At 42.1% G+C, this 19238-nt stretch overlaps 1 protein-coding gene across 1 annotated transcript in view; it reads right to left on the bottom strand.

Moving 5' to 3' along the window:
- The window catches only part of cntln (centlein, centrosomal protein), a 152410-nt gene that overhangs the window by 82809 nt on the left and 50363 nt on the right, over positions 1-19238 (bottom strand). The window contains exons 11-12 of the mRNA XM_036137579.1: positions 12282-12403; positions 5318-5434 (exon numbers count right to left, since the gene is read on the bottom strand). Coding sequence (XP_035993472.1) covers positions 5318-5434; positions 12282-12403 — 239 coding nt within the window. The remainder of the gene's footprint in view (positions 1-5317; positions 5435-12281; positions 12404-19238) is intronic.

Genomic DNA, 19238 nt, shown 5'->3' on the forward strand with positions numbered 1-19238 from the left:
TGCAGAGGAGCAGTGCAAATGATCTCAAAGGCTTTTTCCCCAGTAATCGCTATCTAACCCCCGCTTTGATGTCGTCTGAGAGTAGCTTCTCAGTCTGAGGGTGTGCTGCGTGTGTTTATTCTGTTTATGGAGTCTAAATAATCCCTGCCTCTTTTCGCCAACAGACCTTTAACAACAATTAACAAGCATGGACATGGAGTGCCAGAGACAGAAGCATAATGAGGCGCATAAAATGATTCCCCTGCAACTTTTCTCACCCACTCTGCCCATAAGTGCCACACAAGAAAAACACTCACTGCAGGTATTATCCTACTTTTTGTTTTGGCTTTTTTGCTTTTACTCTCTAAAGTTGCGGGCAAAAGGAAGAAATATTCAAGCAGTAGCTATTTGATTTTTCTAACGTGGCAAATAAGGGTAATTTATGACTATATAAAGATAAATCTTTTATTGTTCTCAACAATTTTATTTTGTGTTGCCGTTTGGACTTGTCGGTGAAGTGGCACAACATTTAATTTGTTTCTCAAAGCTAGTTGTGGGAATTACACCTGAACAGTAACTCATCATCACAAATTGAATGTCTTTGGTCACGAAAGGTAACCTTGGGATCTCCCAAAGAATAAACCAGCAATGGACTAAAAAGTCCCAAGCAGCTCTTTTCTCTTTACTGTAAGGCTAGGACCGACTTTGCTGACCTGCCAAGACTCTCGTTTGACAAAAGTTTATTGTGTTATTTTTTTATTTTTTTTTAATGTAAAAAAATATGATCGTTTGCCTGCGTATGAAATGTTTATCCAGCCATTTTACAGACATCTGCAGTCCTTTTTATTGCAGTTTGACACAGATCTACGACTGGAGGTCCGGAGGGTTGGTGGGTGCCGTGTCATGGCTTCAAGTTGAGAAAGGGAACAAAGCTCTTTGTGTCTCTGAGGACATGTCGGGGCTTCAGCTATTTTTATTTAAAAGTTATCAGTTAAAGAATAAGAAAATTTGGTATGAAAATGTGTAAAACTTAGGTTCATATTATAAGGCATCTGAGTAAATAAAAAACGTGTGGACATTTTGTTGTGCAGAAATTTGCTATCATCTGGATTTTATTCTGGCTCTTGATGCAGAACTGGTTAGCCATCCCTGACAATGTTTGAAACTGTTATTTTGAAGAATTAAAGTAAACAGTCCTCAAGTTGCCTTTTTGTTGACATAGTCAACTAATAAAAGACCATTGCAGATCATGCTTTCAACCTATGAACTATGTGTGTTTCTTATGCCTTACAATCAACTCAAAGGTCCCAACACTGATTGGTGGGTTAAATCTGATCCACCTATCCACCTTGGGAGGTATTCAAAAACCTACAACCACAATGATTCGTAAGACTGCAGAAAGAATGCGGTGTAGCATAAAGTTAAAACAGCAGCTGCAGCAGCATAGCACTAACCTGACAACAGCCAGATGCATGTCTCGCTAGAGTACCGATTTTACGTGAATCGGTACTCTGTAGTACTGACACGATTCGGTCGGTACCGAATTTGGTACACATCCTTAATCAAATGTTAGGTCAACCTGTTAATAGAAATTAGCTGCTGAAACTAAAGTCTAAATTTTAGCAACATGAATTCTTGATTCGTGTCGCGTTCTTAGGCTTATTAAGAGACTCCCACAGAGAAAACACTGTTGTCCAGTCAAAGTTAATCTTTATAGATTTAAAACAACAAATGACCAAAGCGCTAGACACTTTAAAAGCAACAGAAACAAAATCTGAAAATATAAACTATAATAAAAAGATAGAAATAATTAAATATAACCAGATAATATAACTTAAACGTAAAAATAAACATCACAACTTTGCACAATACATTTTTTGTGCAACTAAAACTAAGAGCCAGGGAATAAAAGGGGTTTAAGCCATGCACACAGGAAATAGGACAGTTTGAGTTTATGCTTGAAACCCAAAATAATAGCACGTCTTTATCTTTTTATCTGTGGTGTGAAAAAGTACTATAAAGCATGACGCCATTTTACCAGGATAGCGTGAAGATCAGTAAGACCAATATCACTGTAGAGTTGTTGTAGGCCCTGGATCGTTCATATGAATATAAATATGGCATCAACATGAGTCAAAAAGCATGTTACCTTCTCTACGGCAGCTTTATGTCGTTAAATTAAGCTGCGGGGGGGGGGGGGTGTTCATATCAACCATGAAATCAGAAAACGCAGATCTGTTTCACCTTCCTCAGTATTTACTTCAGGTTTAGAGGTAAACTGGTTGGGGGGTCTCAGTTTGACAACTTTCTCTTAACACAGCGGGAAGCCGGATTTATCAGAGCTATATTCATGGTGGGTCGTCTGTGCATCCTATCAGCGCTTCACAAGTGCAGTTTATGCAGAAGGTGAAAGGACACATCTGTGGATCATAACGTGATGATGAGGAACAAAAATGAGAGTTTAAAGAGAGACTCCTAAAAGAAAGCCACTGCTGATTAAACGGCCTGAATCTTTCATTAGCCATTAACATTTGTCCAGCATAACCTTCACAAGCAATTATTGCAGAACAGTCGATGGAAAAACAAGCCTTAAGTGCTTGAAGTGCGAGTTTTCTGTAAGCTACTATTGGCTTTTTCTGCACTATATTTAAAGTCACTGTTTGGACTCATGGATCTCACTTACAAAAAAATAAAAAGGTTAATCGTGTGGAGCAGGCCAATACGTTTAGTTGGACAATGATTTTTGGATATCCCACAACCTTCCTGCTAAGTGTTACAGCAGATAAAAATGTCAGCGAAGAAAAGAGATGGAAAGACTCTGGGAATACTCTGAGCTGCGTTTGTATGTGTGTGAAAAGACAAGCCCTGGGATGACGAGTTTTCCAAAGCACAAGTTTAAAGATTTCAGCTAAGTTTACTTTGCACCAGCCACCCGGGTAAGGAGAGGTCCCCGGGCCAGGAATAGGGGAAATGAGGTGGAGCTGGGCAGAGGCACATAAAGGGAATCAACACTAACCCCAACGGACTTCCCTGCTTCACGGCTAGGAAAGAGGCCAGACGCTCCCCGGCCCCTTGACAATTTCTCTGCAGGTCAGATCCAAGGACCCTGCAGGTCTATAGTGGTCTATTCACCCATATGCACCCCACCCTCAGAGCGTGTAAAGCTCAGCTCTGCTCAGTTCAAGTCGTGGCCAAGCAGGAAGGCGGATGGACATCCCTTAACAGGCAGCATTGGCGGCACTAGGGCTGCTAGCCTTGTAATTAGCTCGGACAGCTCAGGCTTGGAGAGAGGCAGCCGGGCTAGATCATAATGAGCTCAGCTGGGATTAGGAGGACAGGGCAGTGGGGTGAGCAGAGGAGGAGGAGGAGGAGGAGGAAGAGGGGGGGGCAAGTAACAGAGTTCTGGCCTCAACCGACTGCAGCATCACAGAGGGCCAGGGGGAGGCAACTGGGAAGACGAGAAGAAAGAGGGGAAGAGGAGGGTACAAAGACACAAGATGGTCGGGAAGAAGCGAGGCGAGGTGAAGGTGAAAAGGAGAAGAGAGAAGTAGACGGTAGCTTTAGGCGAAGCTTTTTGGAGCACCGGAGAGGGCCGTGTCTGAGATACAGTTAGAGATTCGTCTCTGGATCAAAAACACAACGGCTAAAAACGTCTACTGACGGAGTGAAGATACAAACACGAGTAAAGGCAGAATAAAACAGAATCTCCCGAAACAAAGAAAAAGCACCAGAGACAACGACAGATTCTGTCCATACATAAACTGTGAATTTACACAATAAACTGTGAATTTACACAGCCAGTGAGTGTGAGATTATAAAGTTCCTTGAAGTATCTACACCACGTCATAGTACGACCTCAACGTCCATGTATTTATTGGAACTTTATGTCAGACCAACACAAAGTAGTTTATAATGTTCAGAAACATGGATTTCAGTTTCTTGTTTACAAACAAAAAATCTAAAAAGATGAACATGCTGTTGTATTCAGCCCTATTGCTTTGAAAGCCCCAAATAAGACCATGTTCAACGTTCCACGGTGAGAGCAGCGGAGCTACAACGAACGGCTAACAACGAAGCTAACCCCTATGCTAACCGCTAAGCTAACCGGATACATAAACACTAGAAGTGCGCATGAGCAGCTAGCAAGCGGAGACTAACAAGGAACAAGCACGAACACTGGTGTTATGTGAACGCGTCAGAATGATGGCGTGTGGGAGAACCAATAGAAAAGGAGATCCTCCAGAACTAGAGGGACAGAGGAAGGTGAGATCAGGAACAAAACTCTGACCAATCCCTGCCATTCGGACCGAACGGCAGTGAGTTTTTACCGGCCTGCAGCTCTCAGAGATCTAACTCCTTTTCCTGTATTTACTACTTTCAAGATGGAAGGACGATTTTACCCAGTATAACAAAAAGTGCTTCTGAACAGGATTACCAACTGTAGCTTTAAATTAATCTGCAGCACTATGGCAAAGTGAGGAGGTTACGCAATCATCTGGATGAGGTGTACCGGACCAGATACAACCATAAAACATGCCTAGTTGTCCCTGAGGACCAGGGACGAACCATTGACGTAGGGGGACACAGTAAACTAGCTACACTAACACTGCATTTCAACCCAGACTCAGTATCCCCACGATGTAACATGGTGGTAGCAGGATCGTACTGTGAGGATGTTTCTTTTTTCAGCAAGGACAAGAATTCCACGAGTTAATTGTGCAAAAAAGGTGAAAAATTCAGGGCAATCGTGAAAAAAAACAAATTGCTGCCAAAGACTTGAGCCTGAGGTCTTGCAGCAACCACCAGAGGAAGATCAAAGCATATTCATAAAGTTCAAATCTGTGCAAAACTCAAACAATCATGCAGACAGACGCTGTCCATCTAGTCTGAATAAGCTGGAGACACAAAAGACCTGCAACGCTTTTTTTGAAATTTCACAAACTTTTCTAAAACTTTTCTAAAACTATCCAACTTTTTCCTCCCCCTTCACAGTTTCACATTGGCACTTGTTGTTCTATCATATAAATTCCCAGAAAACAAATTGAAGTTTGTCCCTGCAACTTGACAGAATGGTAAAAAGTTAAAAAAATGTATACAGTATGTACTGCAAGTCAGACTTCTGGAGATCCAGCTCCAAAATTTAGTCTAAAAATCAGGATTTTGTTCCTGCTGCCTAGTGCTGATGTTACGGACGGGATGCATGACTTGACACTACAAAGGACAACTGATAACGCATGAGAACGATTGCAACAAATGTTTTATCCAATTTTGGGACCCTGCACCGCATCCCAGTACTGCGGTTTTTCAGGCAGCCGATTTTTAAATGCAGGTCACTTGCTTTTCAGTGGTGAGCTTTCTGTTGAGGTTTTTCAAGTAGGCCAGCTCGTTCCACACAGCGTCACTGTTCTCCTGACGAAGCTGCCATGGCTCTGGGCGCTGTCTCCTTCCACCTGACCTGCATAAACACACACACACAGAGTATGTAAGAGGATGCATGAAAAACCAGAGACAAACAACTGCTGAGATAAGAACTGAACAAACAGCTCCACTTGCGCACACACGTGGAACGCAAACCTATAACAAGGGAAAAAAAATCGCTGGTACTGTACATCACCTTGCTGCCTTTGGCAACCCACATGGGGGTAATGAGGCTCCCTCTGTTTTTGTTATTCTGCCATATTTAGCGGTATTCAAATGAGCAGCCTTGACTTTGACACTTCATGTACACATTTTCTGCGTGTTCGTTTAAAGCTCAGGGCACTGCCCGTGTGGCAGGGCAGTGGAGCATTCCCTGTGCACTATGCAAATGTAAATAGTGGCAAAAACACACTCACAAACGAGGTCATTCGAATGTCTACACCTTACTTATGAATACTTAATGACACTTTGTGCTCAGTGGCTGCTGCCTCTGCTGAATTCCCCCTTTCTACCCCACATACACACACACACAGCTCCAACTGCAACCACGCACGCATCCAACTCATCAATCAGCCTAAGCGCAACATATTCAATTCCAATTAGGCTTTCACTTACAAACTGAAAACAGGATTTAGTGAGAAATCCCCAAATTGCAAAAGAAGCAGATGAGAAGACGTTCCTCTCCATCTCAGACACAAACGACAGTCTCCCATTTATGCTCAATCAATGTGATAGAGGTGTGGAAATGGATTGCGAGGGTCACAAAGCTCCTTCTCCTGCGGTCATTATTGGCGATGAGGACGCCCTCACGATGCGCTAATACCAGTTAAACCCTGGTGCCTGGGAGTCAGAGGCTGCAGTGGAAAGGCAAATGTTTTCATTTAATACTGCGACTGCCGCAGACTCAGCAGTGTAAAAGTGTGATTATGTTGCGTTTGCGCTGCTTTTTCAGAGTTGAAAGTTGGAGAACCGTGGAGCGGCCGACGACATTGACGTACATGTCAGTAAAAACACAAGTGATCCACTGACACAGTTAAAGAAAAACAAATAAATCCATAATTGAAGACAAGAGGCAGGGTTAGAAGAGTCGAAAATAACTGAAATCTATAAGCATTTAAACAGCGATCAATGCTTCCTGTCAATGCATTTCAGGACTTTAGAACCTTCCCGTTGAAAGACGCGCTGATGGATCCGGTTACAGAACTATTCCTTAACTTCTAAATGTTCCACTGAACTCTGCTGAGGCCACAATCCCAGAGTAAAAATATTAAATTTCACTAGAAACCGGCCACAGCTTAGGCAAGATGATATAGGAAAAAATGCATATCGATAAAAAAGAAATGATTTTGATCAATATCGATAATTATCAACAAATTCAAAACATATATTTTAAGTGCAGCTCTGGCCATTTTATACTGTTGCTTAGCAACCTATTTTTAGAAGCTAAACACACAAACACTGAATTCAAACTCAACCTTTTATTCAACCAACTTTTTACTAAAACTGCAAGTTTTTAAAAAGGAAAAAAGAACGCGTGCTCTCTGAACAAGGGGGCGGAGCTTGGTGACGGCGTTCCTGGGTCTGCGTTGTGATTGGTTGGAAGGATGTAATGACTGTGATATACACGACTAGAAGGAAAAGTGTTATTCTACTGAACTTTTTATTGACCTTTTTTTTTTCTATCACACCACACATCTATCGTTACTGAATTATCGCCCAGCCCTAGCCAAAGCCAAGTGTTTCTCAATAGATTTCTGGATGAGGAGTCAAAATAATAATCTGAAGATGCCCAAGAACCAATAAATAATGGCACTTTCATAAAGACCGAGGATTTCTATTTAATAATAATAATAATAATAATAATAATAATAATACAGCCCGTACGCTTTCTCGCTGCCCAAGACCTGAAGAAAAAGCGCACTAATGCTTGTTTCCTGCAGAACATTCTGACATGTAAATGAAATACTAGAATACTGCTAATGCTGCTAACAGATGTCGCTCCACACAGCTTGGTGGGGAAGGGGGGGGGGGGGGGGGGGGGTAGTGGTATGGGCATCGACCCAAAAACAGCATAGCAACATTAAAGTTTAAAGGTGAGAACATCATGATGCGGGGAAGTTTTTCTGCATCTGTTACTGGCAGACCTCTCATGACTGACAGATGAATCCTCGGCTGATCTCAGAGACAAATAAAAGACCAAACTGGAATCCAACAGAAAATCTATGGAAGGAACCGAAGAAAAAGACCCGGACAACCTTCAAGGTCTGATGGCAGCTTGTGTGAAAGAATCACGCCTTAGCAACGCAGAAGAGGTCTTCAAGCTGTAATGATCGAAGGTTAGTAGGTGTGTTCAACGCTTAATGCCTTTGTCGTTCCTCTTTTTTTACACATAAACTATGTACCTGTTTGGATTTAATTATAGGAGTGGGCATCTTGTGTAGATTTCATGTGAACAGCCTCATTAGAAACACATTTCCAGAGCAGCCCGTTGATGGGGAATGGGGGATTCTCCGTGTACCTTATCAGCTGAGAATGAAATGGCTTTTATAGCAGGCACACAGTAAACAGATCTTTAAAAGTATTAGGACCACCTGCTGTGGTGAAAGTCAATGATAATGTATCCACAGCTCTGTTTTAATGCCTTCTGCGTGACTTCTCCGCGTGTAATGTATCAGCCGCCGTTATTAGGGAATGTGTGTGAAGCGTTCCTTGCTAATGGTGAATTTGAATAAACCGTAATTTGTTTACAGTGCGCCTAAAAGCTGTTGAATATGGAGCCAGGAGAGAGCTATCTTTCTCTGGCCCGGGAGCTCGTTCCCACATGGCCTCCCAGTTTCCATTATTAAGCAGGAGGCGATAGAAAGAACTTTTCCACGCTGCTGCGGCTAATTGCTCTGAAACAGGGGGAATCTGTTTATGGCCGCAACTTTGATCGGTGTACGGATGCTTTAATAACCTTTAATTTTATTTGCTCACCCCCATCATCCCCAGTCTGATTTTAAAAAACTCCCCTCTCTAATATAAATAAGAACTTGATTTTTCTCTCTTCTTCGTGTTATTTTGGGGAAATACGGCGGTACAGTAATAGTAAATGGCAGGTTCGGTTTTAGAGGGTCTGGCCACTCGTTCCCTGCATGTCGATAAGCACATGGATGTGTGGTATCACTTTTGATTGCCAACTATATGTTTCCGTGATTACCAGTGATTACTCATGCTGTTGACTTACCGCCCAGCCCAGATCAGCCAGGTTCATAGATTTTCAAAAAACACATACCTGCCCAGGTTTAATAGTGCCAATGAGTCCAGAGTTAACAGAGTGTCTGCAGAGCTTAAGGAGCTGGACGACTGACGGGAAGCACGGCGCCAGCAGGACAGACTTTCAGCTCAAACAATGTAAACTAGGGCTGGACGATAAATTAATTAGTTCAAATTTACTGTTTTTTAATATTTAAGTTCTTGGAAAAATCTGAATTTTATTCTATTACAATATATGTTTAGGAAAATGTATTGTCAAAATATTGTAACCATAATTCCAGGCACTTTAATTTACTCATTTGCTTTTATTTAAGTTAGTTTGAAGTTACACATGTGAATTGAAGCCTGTTCTTAGCTCATTGCGTAATACCACTAGCAGCAAACATTTTGTTATATTTTTTTTAGGGCTGGGCAACGATTCAAATTTTTAATCGCGATTAATCGCATAATTTGCCCGATTAATCATGATTAATCGCATTGTATGCGCAAACTCCAAGAATGAATTCAAAAGTAGTGTAAAGAGCACTTTTATTTTAATGTTCTGCTGCCATATGAACAAAAGTGTTGTAACATTTGTAGCACTTATTTTATACTGGATATTTTCAACCCATCTATTGAATTTAGTGCACTAGTTGATCTTTTCTTCATAAGAGAACAGCAAGCACTGCAGCCAAAATATGGCCTTTTTTGACCTGCTGTATATTAGCCAGTCCCTAAGCTTGATGTATCATGAAACTGTTGACCTTTTGGGTTTTGTGGTTTTTATTTTATTATTACAATTAAATAATAATAATAATAATAACAATAATGTTATGTTCAGTGTTTTTTCGCTAATCCACCTCTTATATATTTCAATCCTTATGTAATTTTGTCTGTGTTGTGTGCACCTGCCTGTTGCTTTAATCCTATAAATTTCCCCATCGTGGGATAAAAAAAAGATTAGCTAATGTTATCTTATCTTAAATAACACTTTTTAATATATGTACTGGGTTCTTTCAAGGTCTTAATTACATGTTATGTGTGGGCTCCAGTAACATATGATAGATAATATCTACTTTGAAAGTTAACATAAACTGCTGCTGAAGATGAACACTGATCTACCTGGATGTTCCATGGAGGACTGAAACACCTCAGTCAGAGACGTCTGTGGGTCTGTCGGGGCAGTGAGAGAAGTTTCGTCTCCTCTCTCCGTTTCTGTGGCTCGATGTTTTCATGTTTTTTCACGTGCTTAGATAAATTTGTTGTGTTTCCACTGAACCGAACCGGCATTTTACAAAACATACAGCTTGATTTCATTTACGGTATTAAAATAAAGCCAAACGGTGCTACTTCCCCTGTTCATGTTTTTTCGCTGCTGCGGTCTCTCTCAGCAGTTTGTGTGAGAGCTGAGTGGGCGGGCCAGGCTGAGCCTGCGTGCTGATTGGCTGGCGCAGCTGAGCCATGTACGAGAGGGGAGGGGGAGCAGCAGAGTGCTGCCGTGACACAGCGTGCTGCAGTCAGCAGTGTTGTGTTTAGTTGCACTTTGAATTCAGGTGAACTCTCAGATCAAATGTTGACATAAAAGCAAGTTTTTGAAATAATTTCTCTCTTTCTCTCCAAGCAGCATTCACTCCTCCTGAAAGAGCGTAGAGCCACAGTGGACAGTCGTCTGCATTGTTGATGGCTTTGCAGCAATCCCTCATACTGAGCATGCATGAAGCGACAGTGGAGAGGAAAACTCCCCTTTAACAGGGAGGAGAACCTCCAGCAGAACCAGAACCAGGCTCAGTGTGAACGCTCATCTGCCTCCACCCACTGGGGCTTAGAGAAGACAGAGCAGAGACACAGAAAGAACAGAAGCTCAAACTGATCCAAATTTAGAGAAAGTCCGCAGAAAATGGGAGGTTTGAAAAAGCAAAACTTCCAGGTGAAACATCAAAACTTCAGGAAAGCTAAAATAAAATTCAGAAAATGCCCAACAAATAAAAAAGGAACAGAGAAGCACAAAAAGCAGTCAATTTGTGAGATCACAAGTCCAGTAAAAGGTGACTCCATCAGATGGTAAAACAAAACTAAACAGGGTAGAAAATAAAATGCCATCATATATTCTTCTAAGCATCGGTATCAGGCTTGAATATTTATCACTGTATCAACGGTTGGTTCTCACAAAGTCGGCGTATCAGGGCTGCCTGAGAGTGAGGAGTGCAGCTGTTTGGACTAGAGCCCTGAAAAAGGATGCAAACAGAAACCTTACCACAAGCTGCAGCAACAGTCGACACAAAAACTGACAGAGATACAGTTTTCCTGCACACAAAAAAGGGGAACAAAATCCACTCTTGTGCGTCTTTGCTACACAGCAGGAAGGCTACAAGAGGATCCCTAACAAGCTGAAAATGCAATGAGACTGTGTGCTGATCCCCACTGACTTGTTAGGGCCCTGATTTCCTCACACTAATGGGAGTTTTTAAATCATCTTCTATTGTCTCTCATTCAGGCTAGCATAACCCCAGTGGGTTTAATGGCTGTTTAAGAATGTGGCTTAATGCCAAATGAATGCCAAGATCATAACGCTGAGTGAGTGGCTGCTGCCACGGAAGGCTCCGAGTGAAAAGGGCAAAGCTGCCTAATATATCAATATCGTGTCAAAGCATTTCTGAAACACAGACACGCTGACAGCAGATTTAAGCGCACGGCCTTCCATACATGTGAAGAAAACGCAGAGGGAACACGGATGTTTTATTTTCACATCGCTTATTACACTGATGAAAGTAAACTCTTAAACATTTCTCTGATGACCCGCTAAGTCAGTCTCAGACTCACGCTACGAGCCGCAGTGAGCCGCCGTGAGCCGAGTCGAGCCCAGGGCTGAACGGGCGCGCTCTCTCGCTCGCTGCACTTTCACACGGGCTCGCGTTGCACTGCTGTTTTCTTTAATTAACCCGGAGAGAAAACAGCTGACAAAGTTCACACTTGGCTCCCCCGTGGCCACCGAATACACGCATCTTTACCTACACTTTAAAGCGGTCTCAGTGACGACGGGTGGCGGGGGGGAAAAAAAAAAAAGAAGAGGAAAACGTGATAAAAGACAGGGAGAGGAGAGAGAAAACGGAACCGTATGTTAATGACATTTTAGATTTTCCACTTTTGTGTAAGAAAACCCCGCGGTTCCTGCTGAAGATAACAGGTAGAAGCAGGAAATGGCCCTCTCTGCTCCCACCCCCGCCCTCCACAGGCCTTCCCAAACACCTTGCACCCCCAGGACCAGACACCTTCAGCCTCTGGCTCTCACATCTTAATGAACGCTGAGGGAGAAGAGACGCAGAAGCACACATACGCTCGGCACAAAACGTACCAAATTGACTGGCTTTAAAACCTCTGAGCTTTTCAAAGGCAAAAGGAAGAATTCCTCCTCCTTTCCTAAATCCAGCACTCAGGTCTTGTCAGACAACATGTGGAGAGAAGCGGAGCCCTAAGACAGTTTGTGAAGGGTTTCAGGGGGCTTTCAACACGAGGTAAGGCGAGTTATGTGTTTTAAACGATCTGGGTGGAACCAGAAGACAATCCAGTTTTGGATTGCCTGGCTGAGTTAATGTTTCTGTCCCCTCTGGGTGACGACACGCTACGGACGGCGAGGTAAACGGTGTACGCACAAGCCGTGTGATTTCTCCATCTCCTTCATCTGATCGCGGATGGTCTTGTAGTTGGTCTGGATCGAGCACAGACGTTCACGCCGTTTGTCGTGAGCCTTCCTCAGCTCCTCGTTCTCTTCGCTCTGCAAAGAAAAAGCGGGGAAATTAAGTCAATTAGAGCAAAGTTGACTTTGCTTTTAATTTACAGTCCTTTGACAGTTTTTTACATGTCGATAAAACCCAAGAACTAGATAACTGTCAGGTCAAAAGGATACATGGTTCTCAGTGTTTTTTGCAAACAAAAAAACAAACTCTAAAAGGTGTGGTCTTTGTACTTCCCATTTGCATCAGTATTTATTTTCTTCTCGTCTGTATTTAGCTCCACCCATCTCCTCTCACCAGCCTCCATCTCTCATCTGACCAGAGCGCCTTCCTCTACATATTTGCTTTGGTTCCTAAATTACTTGCAGCAAACATTCAACTTTTATGGCTTGCTTTCTCTTTCTGCTCCGTCATACAAGCCAGATTTGGAGCGTGTGGAGAGCGAAACTAAGCTGTGGATCTCTGCAGCTCCTCCATAGCCACCATGAGCCTCCCTGAATAATGCTCTTCTTGCATGGCCTTGTCTGTTTAGATGGACGTCCAAGTCTTGGTAGTAGGGCTACACGGGATCTAAGTAAACTTTGCCATGCCAATAATAATAATAATAATAATAATAATAATAATAATAATAATAATAATAAATGTTATATCAGTTGCAATATACTTGTGTGAGCATCTTCTGCTGAGACCCTGTCCAACTGGCTAAAAGTACAATGCAAGTTCAGGACTCCTAAAATATAATATCCAACAAGTATTGCACTGCAGAACAGTCCTTTGTGATATGAATATTGAAAACAAAGATATTGTGACATATTGTGCAGCCCTACTAGCTAGCGATAATACTCTTTTCTGTTGTGTTCTGAAACGGTCGTCTGACCCCCAGATTCCACATCCTTCGTTCCAGAACGTCTCCGTGAGTCCTGCTCCATCCTGCTCTGCTCTCCGTTCCTTGGAGTTCGAGGAGAGCATGTGCGAGAGGTACGAGTTCACGCCATAAAAAAGGGGAAATAAAGGAGCCGGAAAAAGGGGGACAAAACTAAATTTTCATTCATCCAGCGTCCTAAAACTTCTCTGTTGCTGATTATACATCGACTCGGCGTATTTTTTACCTCCATCAAGTATGAGTACGGGACATTGGCCAGCAAAATAATTTAATTGTGTTTTAGCTTGTGTTAATAAACATTTCAAGCCATACCAAACAATTATTTTATAGGGATTTCAGTAGATATTAGTGAGCTATTTCCCTCTGGCTGGAGCCCGACGGACCGGAACGGAGCAGAAAATAGAGTTGTTGCTTATTTTGACGGTGAACGACGGATAGCGGGTCCGCTGACGGTGACGTTTAGAGAAGTCACGGAGAATGTGGAACCGTTCTCATTAATTAAAATAACGTAGTTGCTCCGTCAGGCGGACGTGCACGTATGTGAACCTAACGGTCACGGAGGATGTGGATTTAGGAGTGAGGCCTTTACAGATAGGCTGAATTTAGACTGAGATACACGCAGGAAAAAATCTGCATGGCTTTCATTTACCAGTATCACAATGAAGGGGACTCAATAGAACGCTACACCACAATTTCAGTTTTGAAAATAGAATGTTGAAAACTACGCAACAGTTTCCTCTTAGATTATGCGACACTTTGAGATGATCTACCACATTAAATCCCAATAAAACACACTAAAGTTTCAGATTGTAATGTGAAAAGATTCGGAGAGAAAGAGGTTTACGAAGAGCTCTGAGGAGAAGCAAAGTCCCGGATCCACTCCTGCTCTGTTAATATCCAGCACAGGCTGAATCAGACCAAAGTTATGCACCGGCTCCATTACTCTAAGGTTAAGCTAAACCTTGAATATTTCCTTGAATATACCCGGTCTGTTTCAGATGCCAATCGGCTGAGGGGTATGTTTCTCACCTATTTTGGTTTTGCCCTACTCGACCTTATTCTGTTCTGCAATCATTCAATTGAATTCAATTTTATTTATATAGCACCAATTCATGAAACATGATCATATCAAGTCTCTTTCCAAAGTCAGACTCCATCAGATCCTCCAGGTTGGTGAGAAAGTTTCCTCTCTAAGGAAACCCAGCAGGTTGCATCAAGTCTCTCCAAGCAGCATTCACTCCTCCTGAAAGAGCGTAGAGCCACAGTGGACAGTCGTCTGCATTGTTGATGGCTTTGCAGCAATCCCTCATACTGAGCATGCATGAAGCGACAGTGGAGAGGAAAACTCCCCTTTAACAGGGAGGAGAACCTCCAGCAGAACCAGAACCAGGCTCAGTGTGAACGCTCATCTGCCTCGGCCCACTGGGGCTTAGAGAAGACAGAGCAGAGACACAGAAAGCACAGAAGCTCACATTGATTGATTCTGTGGTTTTCTAGATCATATTCCTGTGACGTTACTCCAGAAAAAAACAGTATATTATCTAAAACAACATCCATTTGATGTTCCTCAAAGTCAGGTCACCAACTTGGGTTTCTTTACTACCTTGTCCTCTTTTTATTTCTCATGGTCTGGCAGTCAACATGTTTGTTGTTTGTACTGCTTTTTATTTGTTTATTCACATCTTGTATTAAAATTGAAAAAAAATATATATATAAAAAAGAAAAGGTCTACTGGTGGTTCCTAGAGTCTCTAAAAGTAGAATGGGAGGCAGATCCTTTAGCTATCAGGCTCCTCTCTTGTGGAACCAACACCCAGTTTTGGTCCATGAGGCAGACACCCCGTCTACTTTTAAGACTAGGCGTAAAACTTGATAAAGCTTCTAGTTAGAGTGGCTCATGTTACCCTGAGCTACCTCTATAGTTATGCTGCTATAGGCTTAGGCTGCTGGAGGACACAATGACCACTTTCCTTCACCGAACTACATCTTCCTATAACTCTCCAATTTTGTATTATTTGCTTTTATTTCAGCTTTTAACATTATGTTCTGTTTTTTTCTCCTCATAGAAGTGACATCCGGCCTGCTGTTCTGTTCAGCTGTGATACCGTCCTCTGTCAGCTCAAATCCTCAGTCAGCCATTGCAACTACGCCTGGTTCTGCTGCAGGTTTCTTCCAGTTAAAGGCAAGGCAAGGCAAATTTATTTCTATAGCACATTTCAGCACGAAGGCAATGCAAAGTGCTTTACATGATTAAAACATAGGAAAATAAAAGCAGAATAAAAGCAGGCTTGAATAAAATGTAGAAACAAAATAAAACATGAGAAAATAGAAATTAAAAGCTAATATTAAAAACATTTGGACTACAAAGTTGAACTAATGATGTTTCAGTCATGTCATGCTTTTAGGCCCATACTTTTCATCATGAAATCAAACTTTCCACCCTGGGGAAAAGATTGGCCCTGGAAACTTTGACCCATCATACAGACGTCTCTGCTTCCAGACCCTCTTTTTCTTGTTGTTGTTAATTTTTAAAAGGTCCTTGGCGAGGTCGACCAACCAAATGAAAGGTTTCACACTTATTGGGGTAGTTTTCCTCTCCACTGTCATACATGCTACATGAATCCTTGGTATGAGGGATTGGTGCAAAGTCAATGAAACAATGCAGATCGTAGCAACACGATCTTTCAAGGGGAGTGAATGCTGCAAGTCAAAGACTCGATGCAATCTGCTGGGTTTCCTTAGACAGGAAACTTTTCATCCAATCTGTCTGTACGATTCAATGGAATGGACTTTGTAAAGTGCCTTGAGATGACGTTTGTTGATCAATATTCTACTTCAATTGAACTGAAAGGTTCAGTAGTTTGAATACTTCAGTAAAGCAATATGCTGTCAGTATCATTTCCAGGTATTACTGGACTACTTTTTGGCTGAGGAGAGGACAGACTTGCCTCTTGCAGCCTCTGGGGTCAATGCCACCATCAAATAGAGCCCAGGACTAAAAACTGTTAAAGATAAAGTTGATAAATTAGCTTCTAAGGGAAAAATCTAGCCACCATCATATCCTGTCCACATATTCTCAGTACGTCAGAAGAAGCTTCAGGTTCTGGATGTATTTTCTTTGCACATTTGAGCTTTTCAGAACCTGACAGACACATTCTTAGTGTGAGGGCTTTAATGATAGGTACGCAGCGGCACTAAAACCAAACAGGTACGCACACTTTTAACCAATCGGTGAAAAGTAGCTGATGACTTGGAAGGGCATGGATTCTGTTTGTGGTTTTGATGCTGACATTGTTGTTGACAGCTATTAAAATGCACCAAGTTTGGGCTCCTGCGCTGAAGACGGAGAAGACAACGTATAGATTTTTCTTGTCAGCACTTCCCCCTCCTCCCATCACACTGACCTTAACTACGAGGGCAACGGGAGAAAATACTTCCAACCTACATGACAGAGCCGAGGAGAGAGTAAAGGAGCGGAGAAAGTCGGCTCGTAAAAGTGGAGGAAAGAGTAAGACAGAAAACAGAGAAATTAGAAACAGAGGAGGGAGAAGAGGAAAAGTGAACGGAAGAGTGCAGGACAGGTTTCTGCTTGAGTGGCCAAGGCTGGCGAGAGTTGTCGAGAGCTTTCTGAAGGGAAGGAGCTTGTTTACTGCTGATATGACACGGCTACCCTGCAGAGAGGGAAATGCAAGCCCTCAGCCCTGTTATTATTAACAAGGACAAAGAGAACAGAGCGAGCGCACAAACATGCGCCGGACACACAACAAAAGCGCGCGCACACACACACGCCCTGTGCATCTACGCTGCCAATGTGACAAGTATGGATTTTCGCCCAGTGTGGATTATTCACAGAAGACATCTGCGAGACATCCTTGGCCCCTCCGAGCCACCCCCGACCTCTGAAAAACAAGGCTCTAATGAAAGAGGGCCAGAGCGGAGCAGCGTTAACTGGAGAAACCGGCAGCTGGGGGAAGACGGCGGAGAGTCGTGGCTGACTGACGGAGGAGCGGAGGGCTGGAAGAAAGCGAGTGGCAGGGCATTAGCCACATCATGGCTTCCCAGGCTCCTAACTGAACTCCCCCCGGGCCGCTGAGCTCTGGTCATCACACCCTCGCCCACCGATCGATACGACCTCGGACTCAGCCAGCGTACACGTCCGTGGACCATCAAGCCGAAAAATAATTACACTGAAACAACACTTTTTTTTTTTACTTTAAAGCGAGCTGAGGAAGAAGAGAAGCCGGTGTTAAGAGAAATGTTTGTTTGTCTCCTGTTAATAGTTAGGGTCAACACGTCAACACCCAGATCCGATGTGCAAGGCGTTCTGTAGGAGATATGAGAAATGTGAGAGGAATGGACGAGATAGTGCCGCTGATGGAAGGACAAAACCTCTTAATCCCACCCTGAACTAATGCCCTCATTAATGTTGTTACATTTTCTCTGTGCATACCTTCACTAAACGCTCGTCAACTGGCAGCTGACAACTAAATGGCGCCATTAACCAAGACAGTCAAGCATGTTGTCTGGATTTATGTCGAGCATTAACCGTCTGCTGGTGATGTAATTCAGGTGCTTCGCAACTGACAAGGAAATGATGCCTGATGTGTTTCAGAGGATTGTGCTCAAAGGGAGACGACCTTTGTTTAATCGCTCAGTCGCTGGTCAGCTGCCACGATGGAGGGGATGAAGAGTGAAGAGGAGGGCGTAAAAGTTTAGATAAAAACAAGGAAATGTGCTCTGCTGCGCTAAAAACCAGGGAGAATCTAATTGTTAGCTTGTAAGACATAAAACTGAGCACGTCTCTGCCAAGAGATGATGAGAAGAAGCGTGAGCTGAAGAAGGCATCATCTACTGTGTGAAGGTGAAGAGACCAGTAATTTGGTAAAGGAGGATAAAACATATTGCTGGTTGTACTTTGAGTAAAGCAGCTCCTCTCTTGTTATCTCCCTGCATAAAAACACCGTTTGTTAATCGCTTTGTCAACTGTGTGAATAATCAGCACTAACCTGGAGTTCCTATAGTATAAACGATACAGATAATTTCCTCATTATCTCAGTAATTCAATGTAGAAAGACCAGACCTCATCAAACCGACTGAATGTGAAATTCTAAAACGCAAAGAAAACTTTGAGCTGTAGAAATTAAGATCAAAAGAGACAGAAGACATTTATAATCATCATTTTTCATCTCTAACTTGATTTGACTGAGAGCTTCATCAGCTCCTGACTGGAAACACGAGCTATTCTGACTTCTTTTTCATTATGACTATGCTTTAATAAAATTACATACACAGTCACACACACACATACATGCAGACACAACAAACACGGAAACAAAATTATATTAATGATAATATATCAGATATGTACATAAAGTAAAATAGAAAATAACTACTATTATTGATGCAAATAAGTTCACTGCAAAAACGGATCTAAAAATAGGTAAAATGTTATTAAAGTATGTGTATATGTCCTTGATTTGAGCAGGTGAATAAGATGATCTGCGATTGGAATGAGTATTTTGACCCTTAAAATAAGATAATTAGATATTCTGCACTTGAAATAAGATTATGGAGATGAATTGTTCCTATTTTAAGTGTAAAAATCTAATTCCATTGGCAATTATTTACCTGCTCAAATCAAGGACAAATACAACCATTTTAAGAACATTTTACTTATTTCTAGTTCCGTTTTTGCAGTATTTTAAGGTTTCAACTCAAATCCAGTTATTCCCAGTTTTACAATTGATTCACTAATATTGTGTGGTAGCCTCAGTCCTAAAACATACTTTACAAAATGATGTTAACACAACAGCATTGCAGAAATAATTGTAGTAATATATGTTACACACCAACATTTACATTATCACTGCTGCTGACAAGTAGTTGATGCTGTTCAGAATTCATTGTTGTGTAAACAGAAAAGTTTGAATTTCTTTTGACATCTTTTATCGGTCTCCAATACCAAAAATTTACATTTTAATTTCTCTCACTTTC

The sequence above is a fragment of the Fundulus heteroclitus genome, chromosome 5 (genome assembly GCF_011125445.2).
Source record: "Fundulus heteroclitus isolate FHET01 chromosome 5, MU-UCD_Fhet_4.1, whole genome shotgun sequence".
In the NCBI taxonomy this organism is placed as follows: domain Eukaryota; kingdom Metazoa; phylum Chordata; class Actinopteri; order Cyprinodontiformes; family Fundulidae; genus Fundulus; species Fundulus heteroclitus.